Raw genomic sequence first — 19972 nt, forward strand, 5'->3', positions numbered from 1 at the left:
AAAGAAAAGATATGGGTACAGAAGGTGACCTGGCCCCAGTTTATCTTTCTGAACACAGCATGCAAGTAGGTGTAGCGTCGCTACAAGATTCTTTCCCCCTAATTAACTTTGTGGAAAGTTAATTATAGGAAGACAGCTCCAAGCACTCTCTATCTCAACAAGGCCAGTCAGTGGTGTGAGAAAACCCTCTGAGACCCATACCTCTCATTTGGACCCTGCTCTACAGAAGGGGAAGGCCCTTAGGGAAATTGGGAACCAAGTCATGGTACCCCAAATAACTCCTCTTAATTCTCCCTAGTGGATGAATGTCCTTTTTACACTTCATGTTGAGGACCTACCCCAGACAATTAAGAGAGGTTTAAGCTCATCTCAAAATTCCTTACAAAGGACTGAGACCCTCAACATATATGAACATTCACCACAAAAGCCTGTTCTCCAGTTTGAACAAAGCGTTTGTGATGTGATGATTAGGTATGACCTCTTAACTAAATCACCCTCATATCATAGGTTTTCAACTGATTTTATTGAAGACCCTCTGGGGAAAATTAACCAACTATATCAGTTGGAACCTTCTTATCTAAGAGTTTATTTTAAAGACTCTGATTTACATCATAGCACACAAGAGGTACCTCCAATGCTAGCAATGGTAGACGTGATAAGCCACCACGCTCTGACACAAACGTCTTCTCTAGAACTAGGGGATACTATATTTAGATTACCAACTACAACTGATAACATTTGTTTGCCCCAGTTTGATAAGACAATTTCACTGGGTAGAGACTCCAGGGTGGAAGGTTCTATAGCAGACCAGTTAGCTGGGTGCACTTCATTTAAGGGAACAGAATCAAAGGATTGACTACAAATGCAAAGTGAGGCAAAGTTTAAGGCCTACTCATGTAATATTAGGCGTATGGGGTTAGGGTTAGGGTGAATGAAATATAATGAAATATATTTGAAATGAAATATAAGAGAGTACTTAAAGCAATATTTAGAGAAAACCCCGCCATTACTTTTTTTACAAGGAACACATGGCTGGGATATAAATTAAAAGGATATTTTTTTTCCATCCTGCAATTCATAACGAGAGAAGTTAGGGGAGTCGCTTTAATTTTAACTAACACTTTCAACCTGCAAAATGTTAAAGTCAAGAAAGACCCCAAGGGTCGATTCACATTCATGAAAAGTATTTATAATAACAAGGCCTATATACTTTGGCTTCCATTCATTGCCCTTATCAAAACTCACATAAATTTCTAGATTTTACGTTCTCTAAATTGTCAAACTTTTATATTGTTATAGGCAGAAACTTTAATTATGTTGCAGAGGTCAAATTAGATAAAAATATGGCAAAAAATATACCCTGCAGACAAAAACATAAATAGTTAATTAAGCTTTTTACTCAATTTTCTCTAATTGATGTCTGGAGGAAAATAATCCAAAAGCTAGAGATTATACATATTACTGCCCAAGATTCAAGACATATTCTAGAATCTGTATTATAAATTATATATTAATTTCTGATTCTTTGAATGTTTCAATAGTTTCAGCCAATATTGGGTCTATTAGCCTATCTGCTCATGCCCCAGTATCTGAGCCATATGTTCGATTAGAGATGCTGGTGGCAGTAGACTAGCTAGTAGGCAAGAAATCTTTAATTCTTTTGTTTATTTTTATTCAACTTTATATACCACAGACCCTATGAATAATAAGGAAATTAGTAATTATTTAAGTAGCTGTAATATCTTACCACTTGAAGACAGTCATAGGGAAGAGTTAAACTCCCCCTTCATAAAAGGGATAAATGACGTAATCTCAAATTTGAGGAGTCATAAATCACCTGGCCCAGACAGCTTTATAGCTTTGTTTTATAAGAAACTGGGAGATACCTTAATTCCAACATCAGCGACTTCTTAAACTCTATCTTAAGTGGGAGTTTAATTCTAGAATCATGGACACATTCTAGAGCAGTGTTTCTCAACCTCAGCGACTTTAAGATATGTGGACTTCAACTCCCAGGAGAGGCTGACAGGGGAATTCTGGGAGTTGAAGTCCACACACCTTAAAGTTGCCGAGGCTGAGAAACCCTGGCATAGATGGTGTATGATTCTATATAAACTAGCATGCAAGAACATAAAAAGCTCTTCCCTTTGTTGGAACAGTTGTGAGGAAAAGTGAACTTATTTCCACTTATTTCCCACAGTGGTTGTGTTCCCGTGTCTTTTCCTTCTGGTCTGAAGTGCTTTTGGAGATTGGTAAAGTTATAAATCAAAATTAATGTGTGTTCACAACTTGCTTTGCTGAATATATTTTATTCATTATATTTATTATTTATATAGGTCTAATTCAAATATTTACTCTAAAGAATTAGTGGTATTTTTGTTAACTGCTGCTAGAATGTCCCTAGGTAAACACTGGAAAGGTAAAAACTATGAAGTTGGAGCTTTTGACACCAGAATGTTTGGCACATCGCTACGGCTGAGAAATTGACCTACACTCTTCACCCACGTGCTGGCCAAATTAAAGTTAAAGCCTTCTCAAATACATGGGCTGATTATATATCTTACGCTAACCGGGGAACCAAAATTATTTCATGTGAGATGTGTGGGAGGAATATTAGGGAATTATTAATATGTGTTTTTGTAAACTGCTCATTTCCCTTTTTAACTCTTATACGTATGTGTTGAATTTTATCGCACTGTTTATAATTACCGTACATTTTTTAAATTAACCTCCTTCCAGGGTTGGTCCCCTAAAATAGAGTCTATTTTGTTCCTTCCCCGTTGGACAGCTGCCATTCCTGGTCCCTGCCCTCCCATCCGCCAACCCCAGCCATGCTCAGCTCTCCTTGGACCACTCTTCCAGTCTCCCTGGGCATTCTCCCTCCTTCCTGAAGGTCAGCCAAGGAACGCAAGAGGCGGGCGACCACAGCGATGGTGCCTGCCCAGGGCTGACAGCCGAATTCCGAGAGCTAGATGGGGAGCAAGCAGCAGCCGCCAGCCTCTCTCTCGAAGCCAAGCAGTCAAACCTGACACCGCGTCCAAAGAGATGACAGAAGCCCGAGGAAACCTGGCAATGGCAGGAACTGGCCCCAAATCATGGCCAGCCGGACGGTGTGATCTGGAGCCAGGTCCAAGACAAGCCTGGGACGCGGCATCTGCAGAAAGGCTCTCCCGAGACAACACCGTCTGCTCTGCCCTTAAGCTTACAGGGGTTTATGGGACGGGGAGTGGCATTACGGGGTGCAGACAAACACGAGGCAGGGACTGTCAGCCATGCTGAGAACCCCAGGAAGAGCCATGCTGCAGAGGGACCTCGGGCTTACCTGGATTTGCTATCGGCTACCCAAAGCAGGAGCCACAGCCGCACCAGGCTTACTGATGAGGAAAGAGAAAAGGCAGCATGAAGGCGAGCCCACGGCCACCGCCACACATCTCAACCCCAGAAGCCCCGGGTGCCCAGCGGGGGGTGGATTCAGCAGCCGCTTGGCGAGTGACCCCAAGACACACCTCACCTGGGTTTGCATATGCTACTCCCTTTTTCTAATGTGGGGAAAATTCCTTTCAAACCCTAGCAAAAACACTAAAAGTGAAATGATTAATTATGTAAGTTGAATATTTGCTGGAGGAGCCAACAGGCCACTGATGTTGGGAGACAGGTGTCAACCTGCTATCAAGCTGACATCCATGTGGAAGGACTCCCATGTTTCATTAGCAGTACAACTGCCCCAGATCTATTCTTCTGCTCTGTTTATTAACAGAACTACACCACTCCTTGTTTAGCAACCGGGTCCTGCTCCAACCACCAGGCGGTTCAGTTAAATGGTTGCTAAGTGAACACATGACTAAGAGAGAAGCTGCTGCAAAGATCACTGGTTCCTGCCGTCTCATTCAGCTAAAGTTCTCTCATACATATCTCATATCTCATATGATATCTCATACAGGCGTGCACATGAAATTTGGTCATAAATGCGTGCATTGGTCGGAAAATGAATTTTTATCACCGTCGTATATGCAAATGGTTGCTAACCAAGGTAGTGACTAAACGAGGAGTGGGTGTAAGGTATAATCCTTACACATAATGAGAAATGACTGATGCATTCACTAATGATCACACAATGTGACCTTTATGTAGTAACAGCTGGACTAGAATTGGGAACACCTTGCAGATTCTACACTCTGGCACTGCCCGCTTTAGGGATGGGGCCTTCAACGTTCCCCAGACAGCTTAACACAGCCCGCGATCCAAGAACTGTTGCCACCCCAATGTCCCATATTCCTGCAACAGGTTAGACTTGTAGGTAGCTCTTCTTCTGAGAGAATTCACTAGAACCTAAACCAGCAGCTCAGCAATAAACTTTCCTTGGCTATGTCAGGTTCAGCCTGCACCGCACGCCTAGGAACTTGCCCAGCCACGCTTTAGTCAATTTCACCGCTCGAGCGCCAGCGCAGAAAGAGGAAATGCGAAACCGAAAGCTAATGAATGGGCCGCCTGGCACCACTTCACTAATCTGGAGCGGATGCCGTTGGATGCCGTTGGGCCGCGGGCGCTATAGACAAAGGAGAGAGCCGCGGAATTGAGGAAGAGATCAGCGCGCGAGGGGATGCTCCCGGCTGGGCGCGCGACAGAAGCCCCAACGAAGGCAACGACCACGCCACAGGCAACAACAATCAAAGAAACAAGAGAACTGGGCTGAACCGGCCATTCCAGTAGAAGGGGGGGATTACAGGGGGCAATCTGCAAGCTAATTGGTAATATGTAACCTAGCAACGGGGCCTGCGGGGGGATTGAGACAACTATAAAGGAGTAATGTAAATGTACCAAGCCAGTCCTGGCTTTGCTTGTGACTGCTACGTTACGCATGAGTAAACCTCTTTTGTGAACCACACGTGTCACGGGAGTTTCTCTGTCGAACCTCCCTGTCGAACGGGGCAAACCTTACAGGCTAGACGCAAAACATCTGGCATTTTCTTAACCAGATGGTTCAAGCCAGTCCTGCAGGCTTCTTCAATTCTTTCACAGACTCCATGTATCATATTCCACGACAGTCCCACCATCCCTCTTTGAATCACATGTTTTCTAGCAGTCAGTAAGCTTTTAGATGTCATCCTGCATGCAAATGCACACTAAGCCCAATATCAGTGCATTTTTTGAATGTTGGTGTGGTTTTCAAAACAATCCTGAGACATGCATGCATGCTGTTCTAGGGGTTACCTCGGAGCCTCAAAGAAGGGAGGAAAGCAGGCTCTGGGTAAGGCTTCCATCCCATCTCCAGCCATCTTTGTTTTGACCGAAGATGCCCCAACCCCAGCCAGAGGAGAGAGTTGCTATCCACCCTCCTTCTCCCCAGCAATGAGGTTCTCCCTCCTCCCTCTTTATAATCCCACAGTAGTGCTTCACTTCAATAATCTTCCTTGTAGGCCTCCCTCCATGATGAAAAGCTCCTGCCCTAACCACCACACAAGACCAAGCCTCCCCAACCTACTGCCACCCAGATGCAATGGCAGAAATCTGGAACTGGCAAATTCTATATGTACAGTTCTGTATGTAGTGAATTCTATAATTCACTCAACTTCAGGGGCCACCTCTCCAAGGCTCCTGAGGATTTGGGGGGGGGATGAAATTAACATGTGAAGCCTGGGTGTTGGGAGAGGGGGCTGGCAAGCTGGCTTTCTCACCTTGATTGCTTGACCAAAGAAACCTTTGCCCAGGACCTCCCCATGGATCAGGTCACAGGGGCGGAAGATCTGCTGGGAACAGCTAGTGGAAGAGCGAAGTGATTCCGAACGACTGATATCGCGGCTCAGGATGAGCGGTTCCTTGGGGGAGCTGGGACCAGGGGACTTGGAAATGCTGTTGCTTCGCCTGGAATACAACACATTCAAAAGTTTATGTCTTTGACAGGACTCTAAGTACCATCTGCAGCCTCAGTGCTCTCTTTCCAGTGAGGAAAGCCTCAGCCAGGCTGGCTTCTGGACAAGAGGAGCACATTTAGCCAACAACATACCCCTCCCCACCAATCTCATCACCCTCAACTGATTCAAGAAGCTGAAGAATTGGCTCCATGGAGGAGTAGGATGGACCAGGATCTAGGCTACCAAACAAATCCCCCCCTCTTTTTAACCTTTTGCATATATGTTATTTTGCCCAAAGCAATTCCTAAACTGTCCAATACTCTACAGAAGGAATAGATCCAATTAGTTAATTGATTACTAAATATCTCTACCCTATCAGTCCAGAAAAAGTAGACTGGGGGTGGGTCTTGCTCCTTAACAGCAATTTGCTTTAGGATTTTCTGTATTGTCCTTGTAGGAGGAGATTCACATTAGCCTAGGGTAGCCAAAAATCAGAAAGTCTGGTAGCACCTTTTCAGACTAACCAAAGGTACAAACTTTCGTGAGCTGCAGCTTACTTCATCAGATGCATGGACTGGCTTGACTAATGTAGGGTTTAAACTGAGATGAGGTGGGGGGAAAAGGGAGGAGAGGACAGAATGGTTAGGCAGATTACACATCAGACAGATTATAAGAACCGTAAGAGTTAACAGCTGTGATGTGTTAAACATTGATTGTGTATGTTGAAACCTTCTGAAATAAACTGAAACTTGTTGATGCATGTGAGTTCACTGGTCTTGTGCTCAACTGTGGTGGTATAAAATTTCTTTGTTCCAAAACAGCTGGCCTGTCTGTCCTACACAGAATCCAGAGGAGCACCGCTGGCAGATGATGGCATTGGAAGAAAAGCATGTGCTCTTGTGTGCATCTAGTCTTATTTGTGAAACTGTTGGAATCTGTGATGGTGCTGTTGGTGTAGATGTGGAGGCAAGCTAGACACCTGGATTTGTTGGAGGGTCTGGTTCCCACGTCAGCATCACTGTCTTGTTGCTTCTTGTGGCTTGTGAGAATCTGCTTCAGGTTGGGTATTGTCTGCATGCAAGTATGGGCCTGTCACCCAGGGCCTGAGAAAGTGCAGAGTTATTGTCAGGTATGGGCTGAAGCTTAGTAATGCATTTTTGTGGCTTGAGCTGTGAGATGTAGGTGACAACCAACCAGTAGTGTTCTGCTGTTCTGCTTGGTGGGATATCCTGTATGTGATAATACATGAGCTACATGCTTTATGCACAGCCAACTACCCTACACAGCATCCCTCTTACAGAGTTCCTTACAACAACCTAATGGGGCGAGTTGGGCTGGAAGATCACGAGCGGCCCAAAGTCACCCAGGGAGCTTGCAGGACAGAGGGTGGACTTGAAGCTGAGTCTTTCTAGTCCTACTCCCACACTTAACTCTGACACCACACTATTCCTGCTGGGTCTTCAGGTAACTTTCCCTTCCCCCATTATTATTCCAGTCCCTGGCCTTCAGGTTTCATCTAAAGCTTCAGCCTGTAATTTGAGCTTCATGGTGGTATACGCAATGCTAAGAGCGGTTTGGATGACGAGACAAATAATAAATGAGTGGCATTGCTCTTGGGGCTTGGCACACTTGAAGAGGTCCAGTCCAACTATGCTGACTGGGGATTCTGGGAGTTGAAGCTAACACTCGTGGCCAGGATGGCTTGCTTCCTTTGGGGAGTCAGAGAGCTCTCTCTGGTAACATGTGATGGAGTGTGATGGGCAGTCGTATGGAGGAGTCTGCAGGGAGGGAGTCAAAAAATCCATCCCATCTTATAACCTTCTCCAAGTTTACAAGAAATTCCTTAAAGGTGGGGTTTGTAATTCAAACAGCATTTTTTAAATTTCCTCTGCCACCAACTGTTCTTACATGTGACCACTTACAGATAAAGTAATTGCTATATATTTTTCTTTTCTTAATATTGATTTTAATTATACCTTGTGACTTTGATCTAACTCCTGAAGTAGGGAAGGGGGATTTTCCTAGTCCAGTTGTCAAAGGACCAAGGGGTGGTGCTAGAGAATTTATCTCATTTTTCTCATCTATTTTTCTTCTATTTGCCAGTAAGGTGCCTAGGCTGATGGATCCCTATCTATCTCACACATCAGGATCAGAGGGAGCGACACCAGGTAAAAGCATTCGCTGCAAGACAGATAACGGCAGCAGTAACAAGTAGGTACAGTAATACCTCAGTTCACGAATGCTTCTGTTCACGAACAATTTGGTTCGCGAACAGCAGCTTTTGCAAATTTTTGCTTCCGTTCGCGAACTCCGCATAGGGTGATGGATACGACCCGCGGCCATCTTCCCTGCTCTGACACGTGATCGTGGCTTCCTCTAGGCGAGATCATGGTCGCAGACAGATACTTGCTGTGAAGCTTTTTGGTGTCGCCTCAAGCAAGGTTAGTGTTCCCTCTCTTCATACTGTACTGTACTGTACTTTGTTTCATATTTTTGTGGTTAAAAAAAAAATACATATGGTTCAAACGGATTAACCTTATTTACATTGAACCTTATGGGAAAATTTGATTCGGGTCGCGACCAATTCGGCTCGCGACCAGAATCGTGGAACGAATTAAGTTCGTGAACCGAGGTACCACTGTATTCCAAGGCAGGACAGTAGGACAAGGGGGTGTAAATCCAGAGGGTTTCTGAGAGAAAGCATTTACAACCACAGGGTGTGCTTCAACTTCCCCCCATCTCTGCCCTTTTGACCACCCTGCACTCCACCGCCGCCTATCTTTCACCTTGTAGCTCAGCCACTACAGAGACATTCTGGTCAAAGCTACTGTGTCAGGAAACATGTAATTGAGGGGATGGTATCCAGCCTATTTCAGTTATGTCTTACACTTTACATATAACTGACTACCAGTCCCCTGGTAGTTTACAATCAAAGTGGAGAGCCATAAGACCAAATCAACAGTGGGCTAAGCAGTGATCAGCAGAGGCAGATGGTGGTGCCACCAAATAGGAAAAGCACCTAGCTCGTAGAGAGTCACAGATATGGCCTTGGAGAAACTATGCAGAGACAGTTTCAACAACACGTACAGCAACATGATTTAAACATGTTGGGAAGAAACAAACATTAGGAAGAAACTCAGACTGGCACCACCCTGACTCCCTGGGGTATAAGAGGGAGGGAAGGGAAACACAATCAGGCTTTCAAAATTCTGTTACTAGAGCTCATGTCGATAAGTAGAGTTCCAGTCAAACTTGTGGAGTCAGTTTCCTGGCCTGGCTACCTCAAAGGACTGTTATAGCCAGAGGGCCAGCACTTGCTTTGTGTTCCACCTTACCAAGCCGGTAACACTAGCCGGAGATTAGCAGGCAATTCTGGAGTCCTGGTATGCTACCTGAGGGAGCGACGTCGCAGTGTTCCTTCCAGATTCTCCTTGAGCTCCAGGGCAGAAATTGAACAGGATGAGGACTTTTTATTGCACCCCGACAGCCGAGAGTCCAGACGCAACCGGTCCAAGCGCTGAGAGACCGGGTCATGCTCAATTAACAGCTGAAGAATTTGATTTGTCTTGTGAATCAGTTCCTTGACCTGAGAATTAAAAACAAGAGTTCAGGGATTTGTGCCATGCTGGGAAAAGGTTTCCAAAACAACACATTCACATTCTTCCTACATCAAAGAGGAAAGGTGTTGCTATTACAGATGGGGTAGGGTTGGATGAAGGAGGCATTTCTTTGCCTGCTCATTTTCTTAAGAAGCAGTTGAGCTGAGTTCAATTAAGATGTCTTAGCTGTTTAAGCAGCTTGTCCTAATTAGGGCTCCTTTATATATGTCATATACAGCTGAGATGAAAATCAAAATATGCAAGTCTTTCAACTTGCACTCAGGAAGACAAGAATATGAAACCCCTATTTTTGTTTTAAAATGCTACCCTAAGGAGGAATTAAAGTCTTCTTTAATTGAAGGATCCGACAAATCCCTCAAGAGCCAGCCTGTTCTTTTCTCTGTCAGCACCTCTTCGTGTTTTCAGAGAAAGAAAGATCTTTCACAATTACTTAGAGAGGCTGAGAACTTAGCAGGTGCTCCAAAACTCAGCTCCTGCCCCAAGAGGCTTTCAGTCCCCTCCTCAAGTCATGAGACAGCAGGAAATAAGGAAGGGTGTACAGAACATACCTCTTCAGTTTGCAGTGTGCGAACTGGGTTTCCGTTGATCTCCAAGATCTTGTCTCCAGGGTGAATGGCATTTTGGACATCAGGACTTATGTGCGTTCGGTTGACTCTGAACAAAGAGCAAAACATTACATGAGATCAGAAGAATTTGCCTCCTCCATGAGACTCTGTGAAAGAGCACATAGCAAAGAGGGAGAGGAAAAGGTTCAAGCAATGCAAGCCACCTCTGAAGGAAGGACACCACAGCAAGCATTTCCTCCTAGGAAAAAGTACAGGTAGTCCTTGCTTAATGACCATTTGTTCAGCGACTGTTTGAAGTTATGACAGCGCTGAATGGTAGTTACAACTGGTCCTTGAAGTTCCAGCTGTTGCAGCAGCGCCATAGTCACGTGATCAAAATTTGGTGCTTGGCAGCCTGCCTGTACTTACAACCGCAGGGTGTGCTTCAACTTTCCCCTACTGCCTGTCTGTCCCCCCATCTCTGCCCTTTTGACCACCCTGCACTCCACCACCACCTACCCCTGCTGCCCCCAGCTGGCCTTTGCTGTCTTCTTCCTCCCGCTGCTGACGAGGCTGCTGACCCTTACCCTAACCCTTGCATGGCCTCCTTGAAGCCTTGGGAGGCCGCACGGAGGCCTCACAAAGGGCCAGCAGCTGCCTCAGCCGGGCGCACCTCATCAGCACTGCAGTGGGAGGAAGAAGATGGAGGTCAGTTGGCAGCAGGAGGGGCAGCTGTGGTGGAGTGCAAGGCGGCCAAAAGGACAGAGATGAGGGAGAGAGAGGCAGGTAAGGGGAATTGAAACATGCTACAGTTGTAAATGGAGGTGGGCTGCCAGGTGCACAAATTTTGATCATGTGACCACAGGGGCACTGCAACAGCTGGAACTTCAAGGACCGGTCATAACTACCATTTGTTCAGTGCCGGCGTAACTTCAGGTGATCGCTGAATGAATGGTTGTTAATTGAGGACTATCTGTAAGCCAATACCAAGCTAAGGATGTAGATGCATATTTCTGCTTGCTCCAGAAGGGCTGAAATTTTGCAGGTCTTCAAAGTAGACCTACCAAAAAGCTGTGGTCATATCCTAGAAAGCCACCTGTTTTACATCTGCCATCTTCACCTCCATGTCTGCAAAATGAAGCATCCGTGGCTTCTCCAAGTCCCACAGCTCCTTGCTATAGAACATACTTATTGATTTATTGCATTCATATCCCACTGTGCTCAATTTGACGCTGAGTGCATTACTATTGAAAAGTCACATGATTTTTCTATAGGGTGTCATATTTCTCCAAGAGTCCCAATTCCTAGCAGTTAGGACATTCAAGCACGTCCAGCTGGGAGGGAAGCATGCTTGACTTCCAGGAGGGATTAATGAAGGTGGTGGAAGGAAAGCAAAGCAAAGCAGAATCCCAGAATCTGACTGTAAGCAGGCTGGACTCATCCCACCCCTATCCTGCAAGCAGTCAAAGAGAAACATTCACCTGGGGAACAATCTCACTGGGATGTTTGCTGCACCCAAGATTAAATCATATGCAAAAGTTTTGACTATAGGTCAGGAATCTAGGATGCAACTTCTAAATTCCAAAATTGCCACAAAAAATAAATGAGACCAACCAACACAAGCCCTATAATTCTTGTAATTTAAATAATTAACCTTGCCTTCTGCACTCTTAGGTGATACAGAACAAGATTTCTTAGTGTGGAGTCCTTGGGGTTCTCTGAGCTTGGTTCTTTTCTTGCAAACGTTTCATTACCCGGCTAGGTAACATCTTCAGTGCTAAAATGGGCTGGGGTTTGCTCTCTATTTATGTGCTGTGGGCTGCCTTGCCAGTGGGGGTGGGGGTTTCGTTTTGTTCCTCTGGGAGTTCTTTGATTAGCATATGTCTGCTGCTTGATTGTGTGCCTGGTGGTGACCTTTGCTTATCTGGGTGATGATTGCTGGTAATTGAATGCTGGTGAGGTGATCTTCTGGTCTTTTGTCTCTTTTGAATAGTGTGTAGATGCTGTTATGTGTCTGTTAATTGCTGCCTTGTCTGAATACCAGGCTTCCAAGAATTCTCTTGCATATTTGCATATTTCTTAGTGTACATGAAGGGTGCTATAATATGCTCCACCACACATTTTTTCCCCCTCTTTTGGAATAACAGGATCATGGAGTTGAAAGTGGCCATTCAGGCTGGCAAATGCAATCCCTTGGTCAGCAGAGAAATCCAATTTCACTCCTTACCAAAAATTATCTCTTCAACCTGTGCAGGGCATCCACCTGCACCCTAAAGCATTGGTTCTGCGGTCAGGCTACTCTTACCATTAGGAGACTTTTCCTAATGATTTGAATCTGCTTTTCTATAAGTGATTCAGTGTCCTTTACTCTGGAGTGACCAAGAACGAGTCCTGACCCTTTTCTTATGGCGTCCTTCCAAATATTTGAGAAGAATTAGTCACCATTTAGTCTTCTCAAGACTAAGCACACGTGGTTCTTTGTAGGGTTTTGGTTCTTGGTTTTTTTTTGCAATCCCTTGGTCATCCTTGTTATCTTTCACTGAAACTGTTCTACTCTGAAGCCTTTTGTCAGAGGAGACCAGCATCACTTTTTCCAACTAAGAAATTTTATTAAAAGTTAGAAGCTTTCATGCATTACAGCTCACTTCATCAGATGCACAGACTGATGTAAGACTGAAACTGGGAAGAAGCTGAGGGAAAGGGAAGACTAGTTGATTATACAGAAGCAGATTACATGTGAGACAGATTACACATGCCTTATCAGTTAACAATGGTAATGTGTTGAAAATATATTGCATTTCTTGAGACCTTTTGAGGAATCTTTTCGGAAGGATTCAGGAATGGAACCATTTCAACACGATGCCTCCAATCTTCAAGCTGCAGAGGAAGGCACCTTGGCCAATGGCATTAATGCCACTGAGAAATCCAGGAGGATCAAGAGAGGCTCCTTTCTCAATGAAGATCGCCACTCAAGATGCCCAGAGCTATGCAGGTGCCATACCCATGCCAAAAGCTTGAATGAAAATGCAAAGCCACATGTCTGTGGATTTGGATTCCTAAATTCCTATATTAGAGCAAAACCCCATGCATCTCACAGCTACAAGAGCATCATACTCACTCTTTCACTTCAACAGTAGCAGCATAGGGTGAGCAGCCCCCTTCCACAGCCACAGTGAACCCCCTTTTGCCATCAGTGGCTGCAGGCATGGAGATGAGCGTCAGAGTGTACGGCAGCTGTTCACACAAAGACTCTGTTGACAGTCTTTCGATCATTGGTGTCAGCACAAACTGGTTATGACATTTGCCACTGAAAAAGGAGAGCAGAATTTTGCTGTAAGTTTAGACCAGAGGGCTGAAGAGGCCATGTATGGTCTCCACACCCAGGTTGTCAGCTACAAAGCAGCCCATCTAAAGCCTTCCCCTCCCCTACAGTGCTACTGGCTGCAAAGACAAGGTCTATATTTGGACAGCTGTTGCTACCACCATTCACTCTTTGACCCTCCAACACTCCACTGCCCCATGGTTATCTCCCCAAGTAGGACCATGGTGGCCAGGAGCTGGGAATGCATCAAGATCCCAAGCTATAGATCCAAGGAGGAGCTTGGCTGACCAGCAGGAAAGCACATGGTCTATTTTCCACTTCTGTTTCAAAGGAGTTCCAAGACAACAGGAGGACTGTCATCAACCGTCTAGCCTTCCCCTTTAGCGGGCACTCAGAGATCTGGGTTGCACATGCAGCTCATGGCAGTTGGCCAGTGAACTAACCACTGCCTCCTAAAAACAGCACAGGTCTTCTGATTCCTGTTCCCAAATCCTATACGCTGGCAGGGCCTCTTCCACCCCGGAACATGGATATGAAAGATTGTCCAGAGAGAAGAAAAGCAGAACCGTCTCGTGCAATCTTCCCTTACCTGGTGCCCTGAAGATCCACTGATTTTACAATGCTCCTAAATCCCAGCAGAATGGGACTGCACTCAAGTCCCCTTCCCTCCCTGGGGGAATGCAAAGGGGAAAACCTCAAACATCTCTTCCCACTCTCACTTCTTTGGTGTCAGGACAGATGAGGGCCAAGTGCAGACCAGAGGAACCTCCCTGTCCCAAAGAGCCATCCAAACCCACAGCCGAGCATTGCTGCTCCTCCTCACCAGTAAAGAGCCGAGTGCTGCACCAAAGCATACGTGTCACCATCTTCAATGATCACTTTACATCTCATACATGCAAAGCATTCTGGGTGGTACTTGTATTCCCCAGCCACCTGCAAGAAAAGGGATGTGCAGGATGATAAAGAAGAAAAGTGAGGAAGCTTTAGGAACCCTACCACTGAATGAAATCCCAATGATGCTTTTGCCCTTTTCCTGAAAACAGACTCTGTAGTGCCGTCAAACCAGAATTTTATCACAGTCTGAAATCCCAGCTTCAGAGATATCTCAGGATCAATGAATCCTTCTGCAGCCTTGGAAGTTATCAAAACCGAGTACATGATGGGAGAACAGTGCTCCAGGTGAGAAGAGAGCAAGGAGCAAGTTGGCCCCTCAGTACCCTTCGGTTCCAGGAAGGAGAAGCTGGGCTAAGGCGAGGGGTAATCCCAATTCAGAGCAGGAAATGAGGAGCCAAACCACAGGGCGGTTGCTGCTGGTTGGGAAACAGAGGCAGGATCAACAAGCCAGGACAAAAACCGGCGGTTGGATGATTCAGGGAAGGAAAATCTCGGGAACTGTCTGGGGGAAATTACCTTGCAAGGCTCTGTTTGGTTTTAATCAGACTTCTTGCTCACCAAATAATGTCATACGGACTGCAGGAATCTGGGAGGGAGACCGTAAGCCAAGCCAGCTACAGACCTGTCCTTGGCAGTATTTCTTGCTTGCCATACTGTGCCTTCAGGACTCCTCCACAGGACAGCGGAGGTGCTCTCTTCCCCTTCTCCCCCTTGTGAAGGAAGCTGCCCTCTTCCTCAGGGCAAAGCAAAGCTAGAAAACCTGGGAGCCCAGAGCCTAGAGCTGCCCCCTGCCCCCTCTCTCAACTGCAAAAAATAGTTGCTCAGCTTCCAGCTACTTTGAAGAAGAAAATGAATAACCCAAGAGACTCATCCCCCATTAGAAAATGTGGGAAATCCCAGCTTTGCCCATCACATCAGTGAAAACACCCATTTTCTCAAAAGGAAGTAAACAAAGCCCTGTTCATCAAAGAGATGGCCGTTCCCTTAAGGAAAGCATCTGCCTGCTTTGTGTACAGCAAGGAAGGGGCGTCCTCTGCACTGCAGCCTTCCCCAGGCATCAGGCAAAGATCTCAACCCACAAGGCCAGCAAGGCCAGCACAGGAGCAAAATAGGGCCCCCCTCCAGCCCAAGAGGGCCCTCTGGTGGCCACCACCAGGTTTCAACACTCAGATGGTGTCATACATGAATTCAGGCCGCAGAGTCCACTGGGGTCACTAGGTCTGAAATGGGCTGCAGTTTCTCACCACTTTGAGACAGGAAATACATGAAGACAATAGCAAAGTCCCTTAAATGGGATTAGCATTATTTAAAAATAAAAATACTCCCAAGCCCAGGAAGAAATAAGAAACCGTGCTCCCCACCATGCAAGTGATCTTGCCTTGCCACACCCCCTGGCATCATGCTCCTACCCAGCACGGCCCTCCAGGCCCACCCAAATAGGAAGCCTGACCTCAGGACCCTAAAAAGCCATTCTTCCAGCCTTTCCAGCCTTCATGGGAGGGGTTAAGGGATGAAATGAACGCCTTACTCCTTGACTTCCACGCGTCCCTTCCCCCAGTCAGGCACCCAACCCTTGAAAGGGCCAAAAATCTGGACCTGTGACTCATAAAATAAAGCAATTTTTGGTTAAAAAGCCCAGTGTTGAGAGTCTGGCCTAGATGTCTTAACAATGCCGCTATTTCCTGGAAGCCCCCTCCCCACTTGCCAGAAGACATGTGTTTACGCCCCCTTCTAGGAGAGAAGCCCGCCGATCCCATCATCAGGGCTTCGAAAGGCAACTCCTCTCTACAAAAGGGAAGCCAGGAGCACCAGCTAGCCAAGGCAAGGGAGGGACAGGAGAAGACCTTACCATGACGGGCCCCGTCATCAGCAGCGAGCAGCCGTGGCAAGACTCTCCAAACTTCCGCCAGTAGTCCTTGGGGCAGTACAGCTTGGCATCCTTCTCGTAGTACCAGTTGGTGAGGAGGTCCTGGCACTCAGAACAACTGGCAGGGAAAAGAAAGAGTGCTGGATGTTTTATTTGCTAAATCGCAGAGAAAATAGGGCAGAGGCGTAAGAGCCAACAGCAGTAATGCCAGCAGCTAACAGAGAGTGACACAGCAGTACTGTTCTGGCAGACATACTCAAGAGCAAATGGACAGCAAGACAACCTTGTCAAGCCTGCGACAGCTGGCCAGGGCCAGGTTATACTAAGAGGGACTGGCAGCTCTGCCATCTCTCTCCAGATAACTGGGTCCACTCTCAAGGTGGGACCATCAAGCATAGCTGAGAACAGACTGAAAAGCCAGAAGGACTTGGTTCTCCCCAGGCTGCCAGGCTAAGCCTCAGCTGCACTGCACAGCCCTGAGAACAACTGGGGGACAGGCCCCTTAAGACCCAATGTGGAAGCTAACTCAGGTGGGCGCAAAAGGCAGAGCTCTGCCTCCCTCTGAGTCCAACAGCAGCTGTGACCCTGAACTGAGGCCCAATGACAAGCCTGTCCACCAAGGCTCCTGGACTAGGATGGGAGAAGGCATGCTATCTGGCTGCAAAGATTTTTTTAACAGTCAGATGTTCCATCTTGCCCTCCTGTTCCTCTTTTCCTTTTGCAGTACAGGTAGTCCTTGACTTACGACGACAATTTGGATAGAAATTTCTGTCACTAACTGATGCAGTTGTAAAGTGCAGCATCCCGCGATTGCATCGCTTAGCAATGCAGCAATCCCTGCAGACCTCGTTGCCATCATTAAGTGAGGATTGTGGGTCATTAAGCTAGCACCTCCTTGCAACGTCCTGCCAGCTTCCAACAACCAAAGTCAGTGGGGAAGCTGGCAGGAAGTTGCAAGTCCCAGGCAGCTCGCAAGCAGGCTGGCAGGGGGTAAACGGCTGCTGCCAGGTGGGCAAAGAAACAAGGGATGCGCAGGTGCCTGGGGAGGCACACCATGAGTGTGGTGGGGCATGTGGTGGCTGCTGCTGGGTGGGGAGGCACAGTGCAATCTCAGTGAGGTTGGGGAGGGTGCATGAGATTGGCTCTGCCTGCAAACATCTTTGGATCAGCAGTGGCAAATTAGATCTTCTTGTACCTATTTGAGAAAAAAATGATTAACTGTGCCAGAGAAGCATCTTCAGCCTGGGTCCACACAGTGCTGACAAGAATAAAAGGGTGGAAGGAAGTTAGTACAGGATCCACTACGGTATTTCTGACAGATGACTATCTAGCCTCCATTTCAAGACTGGAATCAAGGACAGCTCACCGCTTCATGTGGCGCTGGTTGATGGCTTTTACAGTCAGGAAGCTTCTCCTGATGTCCAGCCTGAGCCTCGTCCTTTGCAGTTTCAACCCAATGGTTCTGGTCCTGCCCTCTGGGTAATAGAGAACATACCCACTCCCTCTTTTATACAAAAGGCCTTCAAATATCTGAAGACTCTCCTATCATATCTCCCCTCGGTTGTCTCTTCTACAGACGAAGCATATCCATCCAGCTCCTTTAACCATTCCGCATAGCGCTTGGGTTCCAGAACCTTCACCATTCTGGTAACCCATCTCTTAACTTGATTCAATGTATAGAAAAAAACCTCAATAGTGGTCATTCAGTTGTCAGACCTTCTAGGATTTAGTGACATGTGTAAGAAGAGGCCAACACCCTTTGGACCCAGTTATGTATTATCTGTAGTGATGAAATTTTCAGAGCGTGTCCTGAACTGACTAGATGATTGCTACGTTCATGACACCTCTCTCCTTTTAAACTGCTTCCTTGGATCAGGGGAAGGAGTAACTCTAACCTGGTGCTCTCCTAAAGAACCTCAAAACCCATTATCACATGTGGGCTGAAGAGCAGCAAGGCTACTCTGTGCGTCCTTCACCTCTGACTCAAGTCTACCCTTGTGTGATATTGGAGGGGTAATGTTCTCAGCATCACTGCTTCCCTCCACCACAATTGCTACACATCCTTCAAAGCAACAGCTGAAATGCTACAGTCAAGCTAGAATCTAGTTCTGAAGGTATCTTGCCTTATTCCCGAGAAACCACAACAGAAGATGGACTACAGGATGACACAGTCATCATAATCTGTAGAAAAGAGAAGCAATTCCCCAAGTGCGTATTTCTTTCCAACTTTTATTATTCTTCTATCTCTTCAGGTTTTTTCAGAGCAAAACTAAGATACCGTTAGATTGCTGTTCTGAAACAATACAGTGCAGACTATTCCTCCAAAGAGAAATAGACTAAATAGCTTCTAAGGATGAACTGGAATATTCCAGCTACATTTGGCAAATTTAAGGTCTCCAGCATTTGGTGCTGTCCATTCTTTTCTCCAGACCTTCTGAAACTGCTAAAAAGATGACCAATGCTCAACTGTAGAGATGAGGCTGTAATGCTCATCAGAGCCAAGTTGTAGCTGCAGAAAGGCTCACTCACCTCCAACCATCTGTTATTGGCTACTTTGAAAATTAAGATTAATCCTACATACTAATCTGACCTTCAGTTAATGTTGCTTGATTTTAATACAGGAAGCCTGCACATATTCCCACCTCTTCAGCTTAGGAAAGAGACAATGAAGTAGAAACCCGACAAGAAAACCCCAGTTAGAGTTTGGTTTCTTCCAACCAGAGGCAAAGTGAGGCTTCATGAAAATAATGACGGCACATTTCCATCTGCTTGAACCAAGAAACATCTTTTGGAAGACGGACCACGATGAAAATTGCTTGGAGTCTGTGCCGTATTAAAAGAGCTCCCTGAAGCAGCTGTAGTTACCTGAGCAGCAAGGAAAGAGACCGGAGAACTCTTAGCTATCACTGAGCAAGAAAACACCAAAGACACCCCCCCCGCAAACGGAGACACACTGTATTCTTGCAGTGACTCTGAACACTTTGTGACAAACACCACTGGCACCTGACCCTTGGCAAGATTTCAAAACTATCTTTATCCTCCCCAAAAGCTCACTGCCTTTGCAGCAAAGACCAGTTGTTCCATGGGAGAAAGTACTTTGGCTTCTAGTTGCGGACTCTTGAAACCTTCCCAAGCAGGAGACATGCTGGTGCTAGCAGGACCATGCTGTCTTCACCCAACTGGTATGCCTTTCCACAGATAGCTCCACCCGCCCAATTTGTTCATCGTGCAACTGAACATGAAATCTGACACCAGCTGAAAATGTGCCATTCTGAAACTCTTTGCATTTGTTTCTGGCTCTCGCTGGTAAGAGAACTGGGAAGTTGATCCAGATTTCATGGCAGGCAGGGAGAGGGGTCTGTAAAGTGGTACCAAAGCATTTTATGCATGAGTTCACTAGCACAGACTCCCATGCAGCATCTGTGCCTACCAAGTGAGTTTTGGAATTCCCACTGGGAAAAAAGCCATTATCGTGTCCCACACTATCTGAAAGACAGAAACAGTCCCCACCTACTTCTTTTTCTGTTCTTCCTAGAATCTACAGCAAAATTCACGCAAGGGGACATCGCATTGTTTAGGCCCCTTTAAGTTTACTTGCAGCTTCCAGGAGTGCATTTTGGAAATAGGCCCCAGATATCACTCTTTCCTTATGCTCAATGACATTTTTCATTTATTTTAAAACGAGGTTCTATTGTTGCATAAAAGCCGGACAAGATCACCTCTATCTAGAAAGTGTCATGAACTGAGTCAAATCTCCTACGTATTTTGCAATCTACATAGCACTGACAAAACAGCACATTAAGTTTTAAAACCAGATTCTAAATACTGTACACCTAAAGAAAACCAGTGGGTGTTCTTTTGGTTGCCTATGC

General features: G+C 46.0%; 1 protein-coding gene across 2 annotated transcripts in view; it reads right to left on the reverse strand.

Annotated features, from left to right (window-relative positions):
- The window catches only part of LIMK2 (LIM domain kinase 2), a 58517-nt gene that overhangs the window by 12262 nt on the left and 26283 nt on the right, over window positions 1–19972 (reverse strand). For both annotated transcript variants that reach the window (XM_088143773.1, XM_025172081.2), the window contains 6 exons: window positions 16083–16218; window positions 14163–14272; window positions 13136–13324; window positions 10021–10126; window positions 9245–9438; window positions 5676–5862 (listed from right to left, as the gene is read on the reverse strand). In XM_088143773.1, the coding sequence (XP_087999899.1) occupies window positions 5676–5862; window positions 9245–9438; window positions 10021–10126; window positions 13136–13324; window positions 14163–14272; window positions 16083–16218 (922 nt within the window). The remainder of the gene's footprint in view (window positions 1–5675; window positions 5863–9244; window positions 9439–10020; window positions 10127–13135; window positions 13325–14162; window positions 14273–16082; window positions 16219–19972) is intronic.

This window comes from Python bivittatus, unplaced genomic scaffold, assembly GCF_059951505.1.
Source record: "Python bivittatus isolate LINGU-HERP-01145 unplaced genomic scaffold, Pbiv_v1 ctg000390_np1212, whole genome shotgun sequence".
Taxonomy (NCBI): domain Eukaryota; kingdom Metazoa; phylum Chordata; class Lepidosauria; order Squamata; family Pythonidae; genus Python; species Python bivittatus.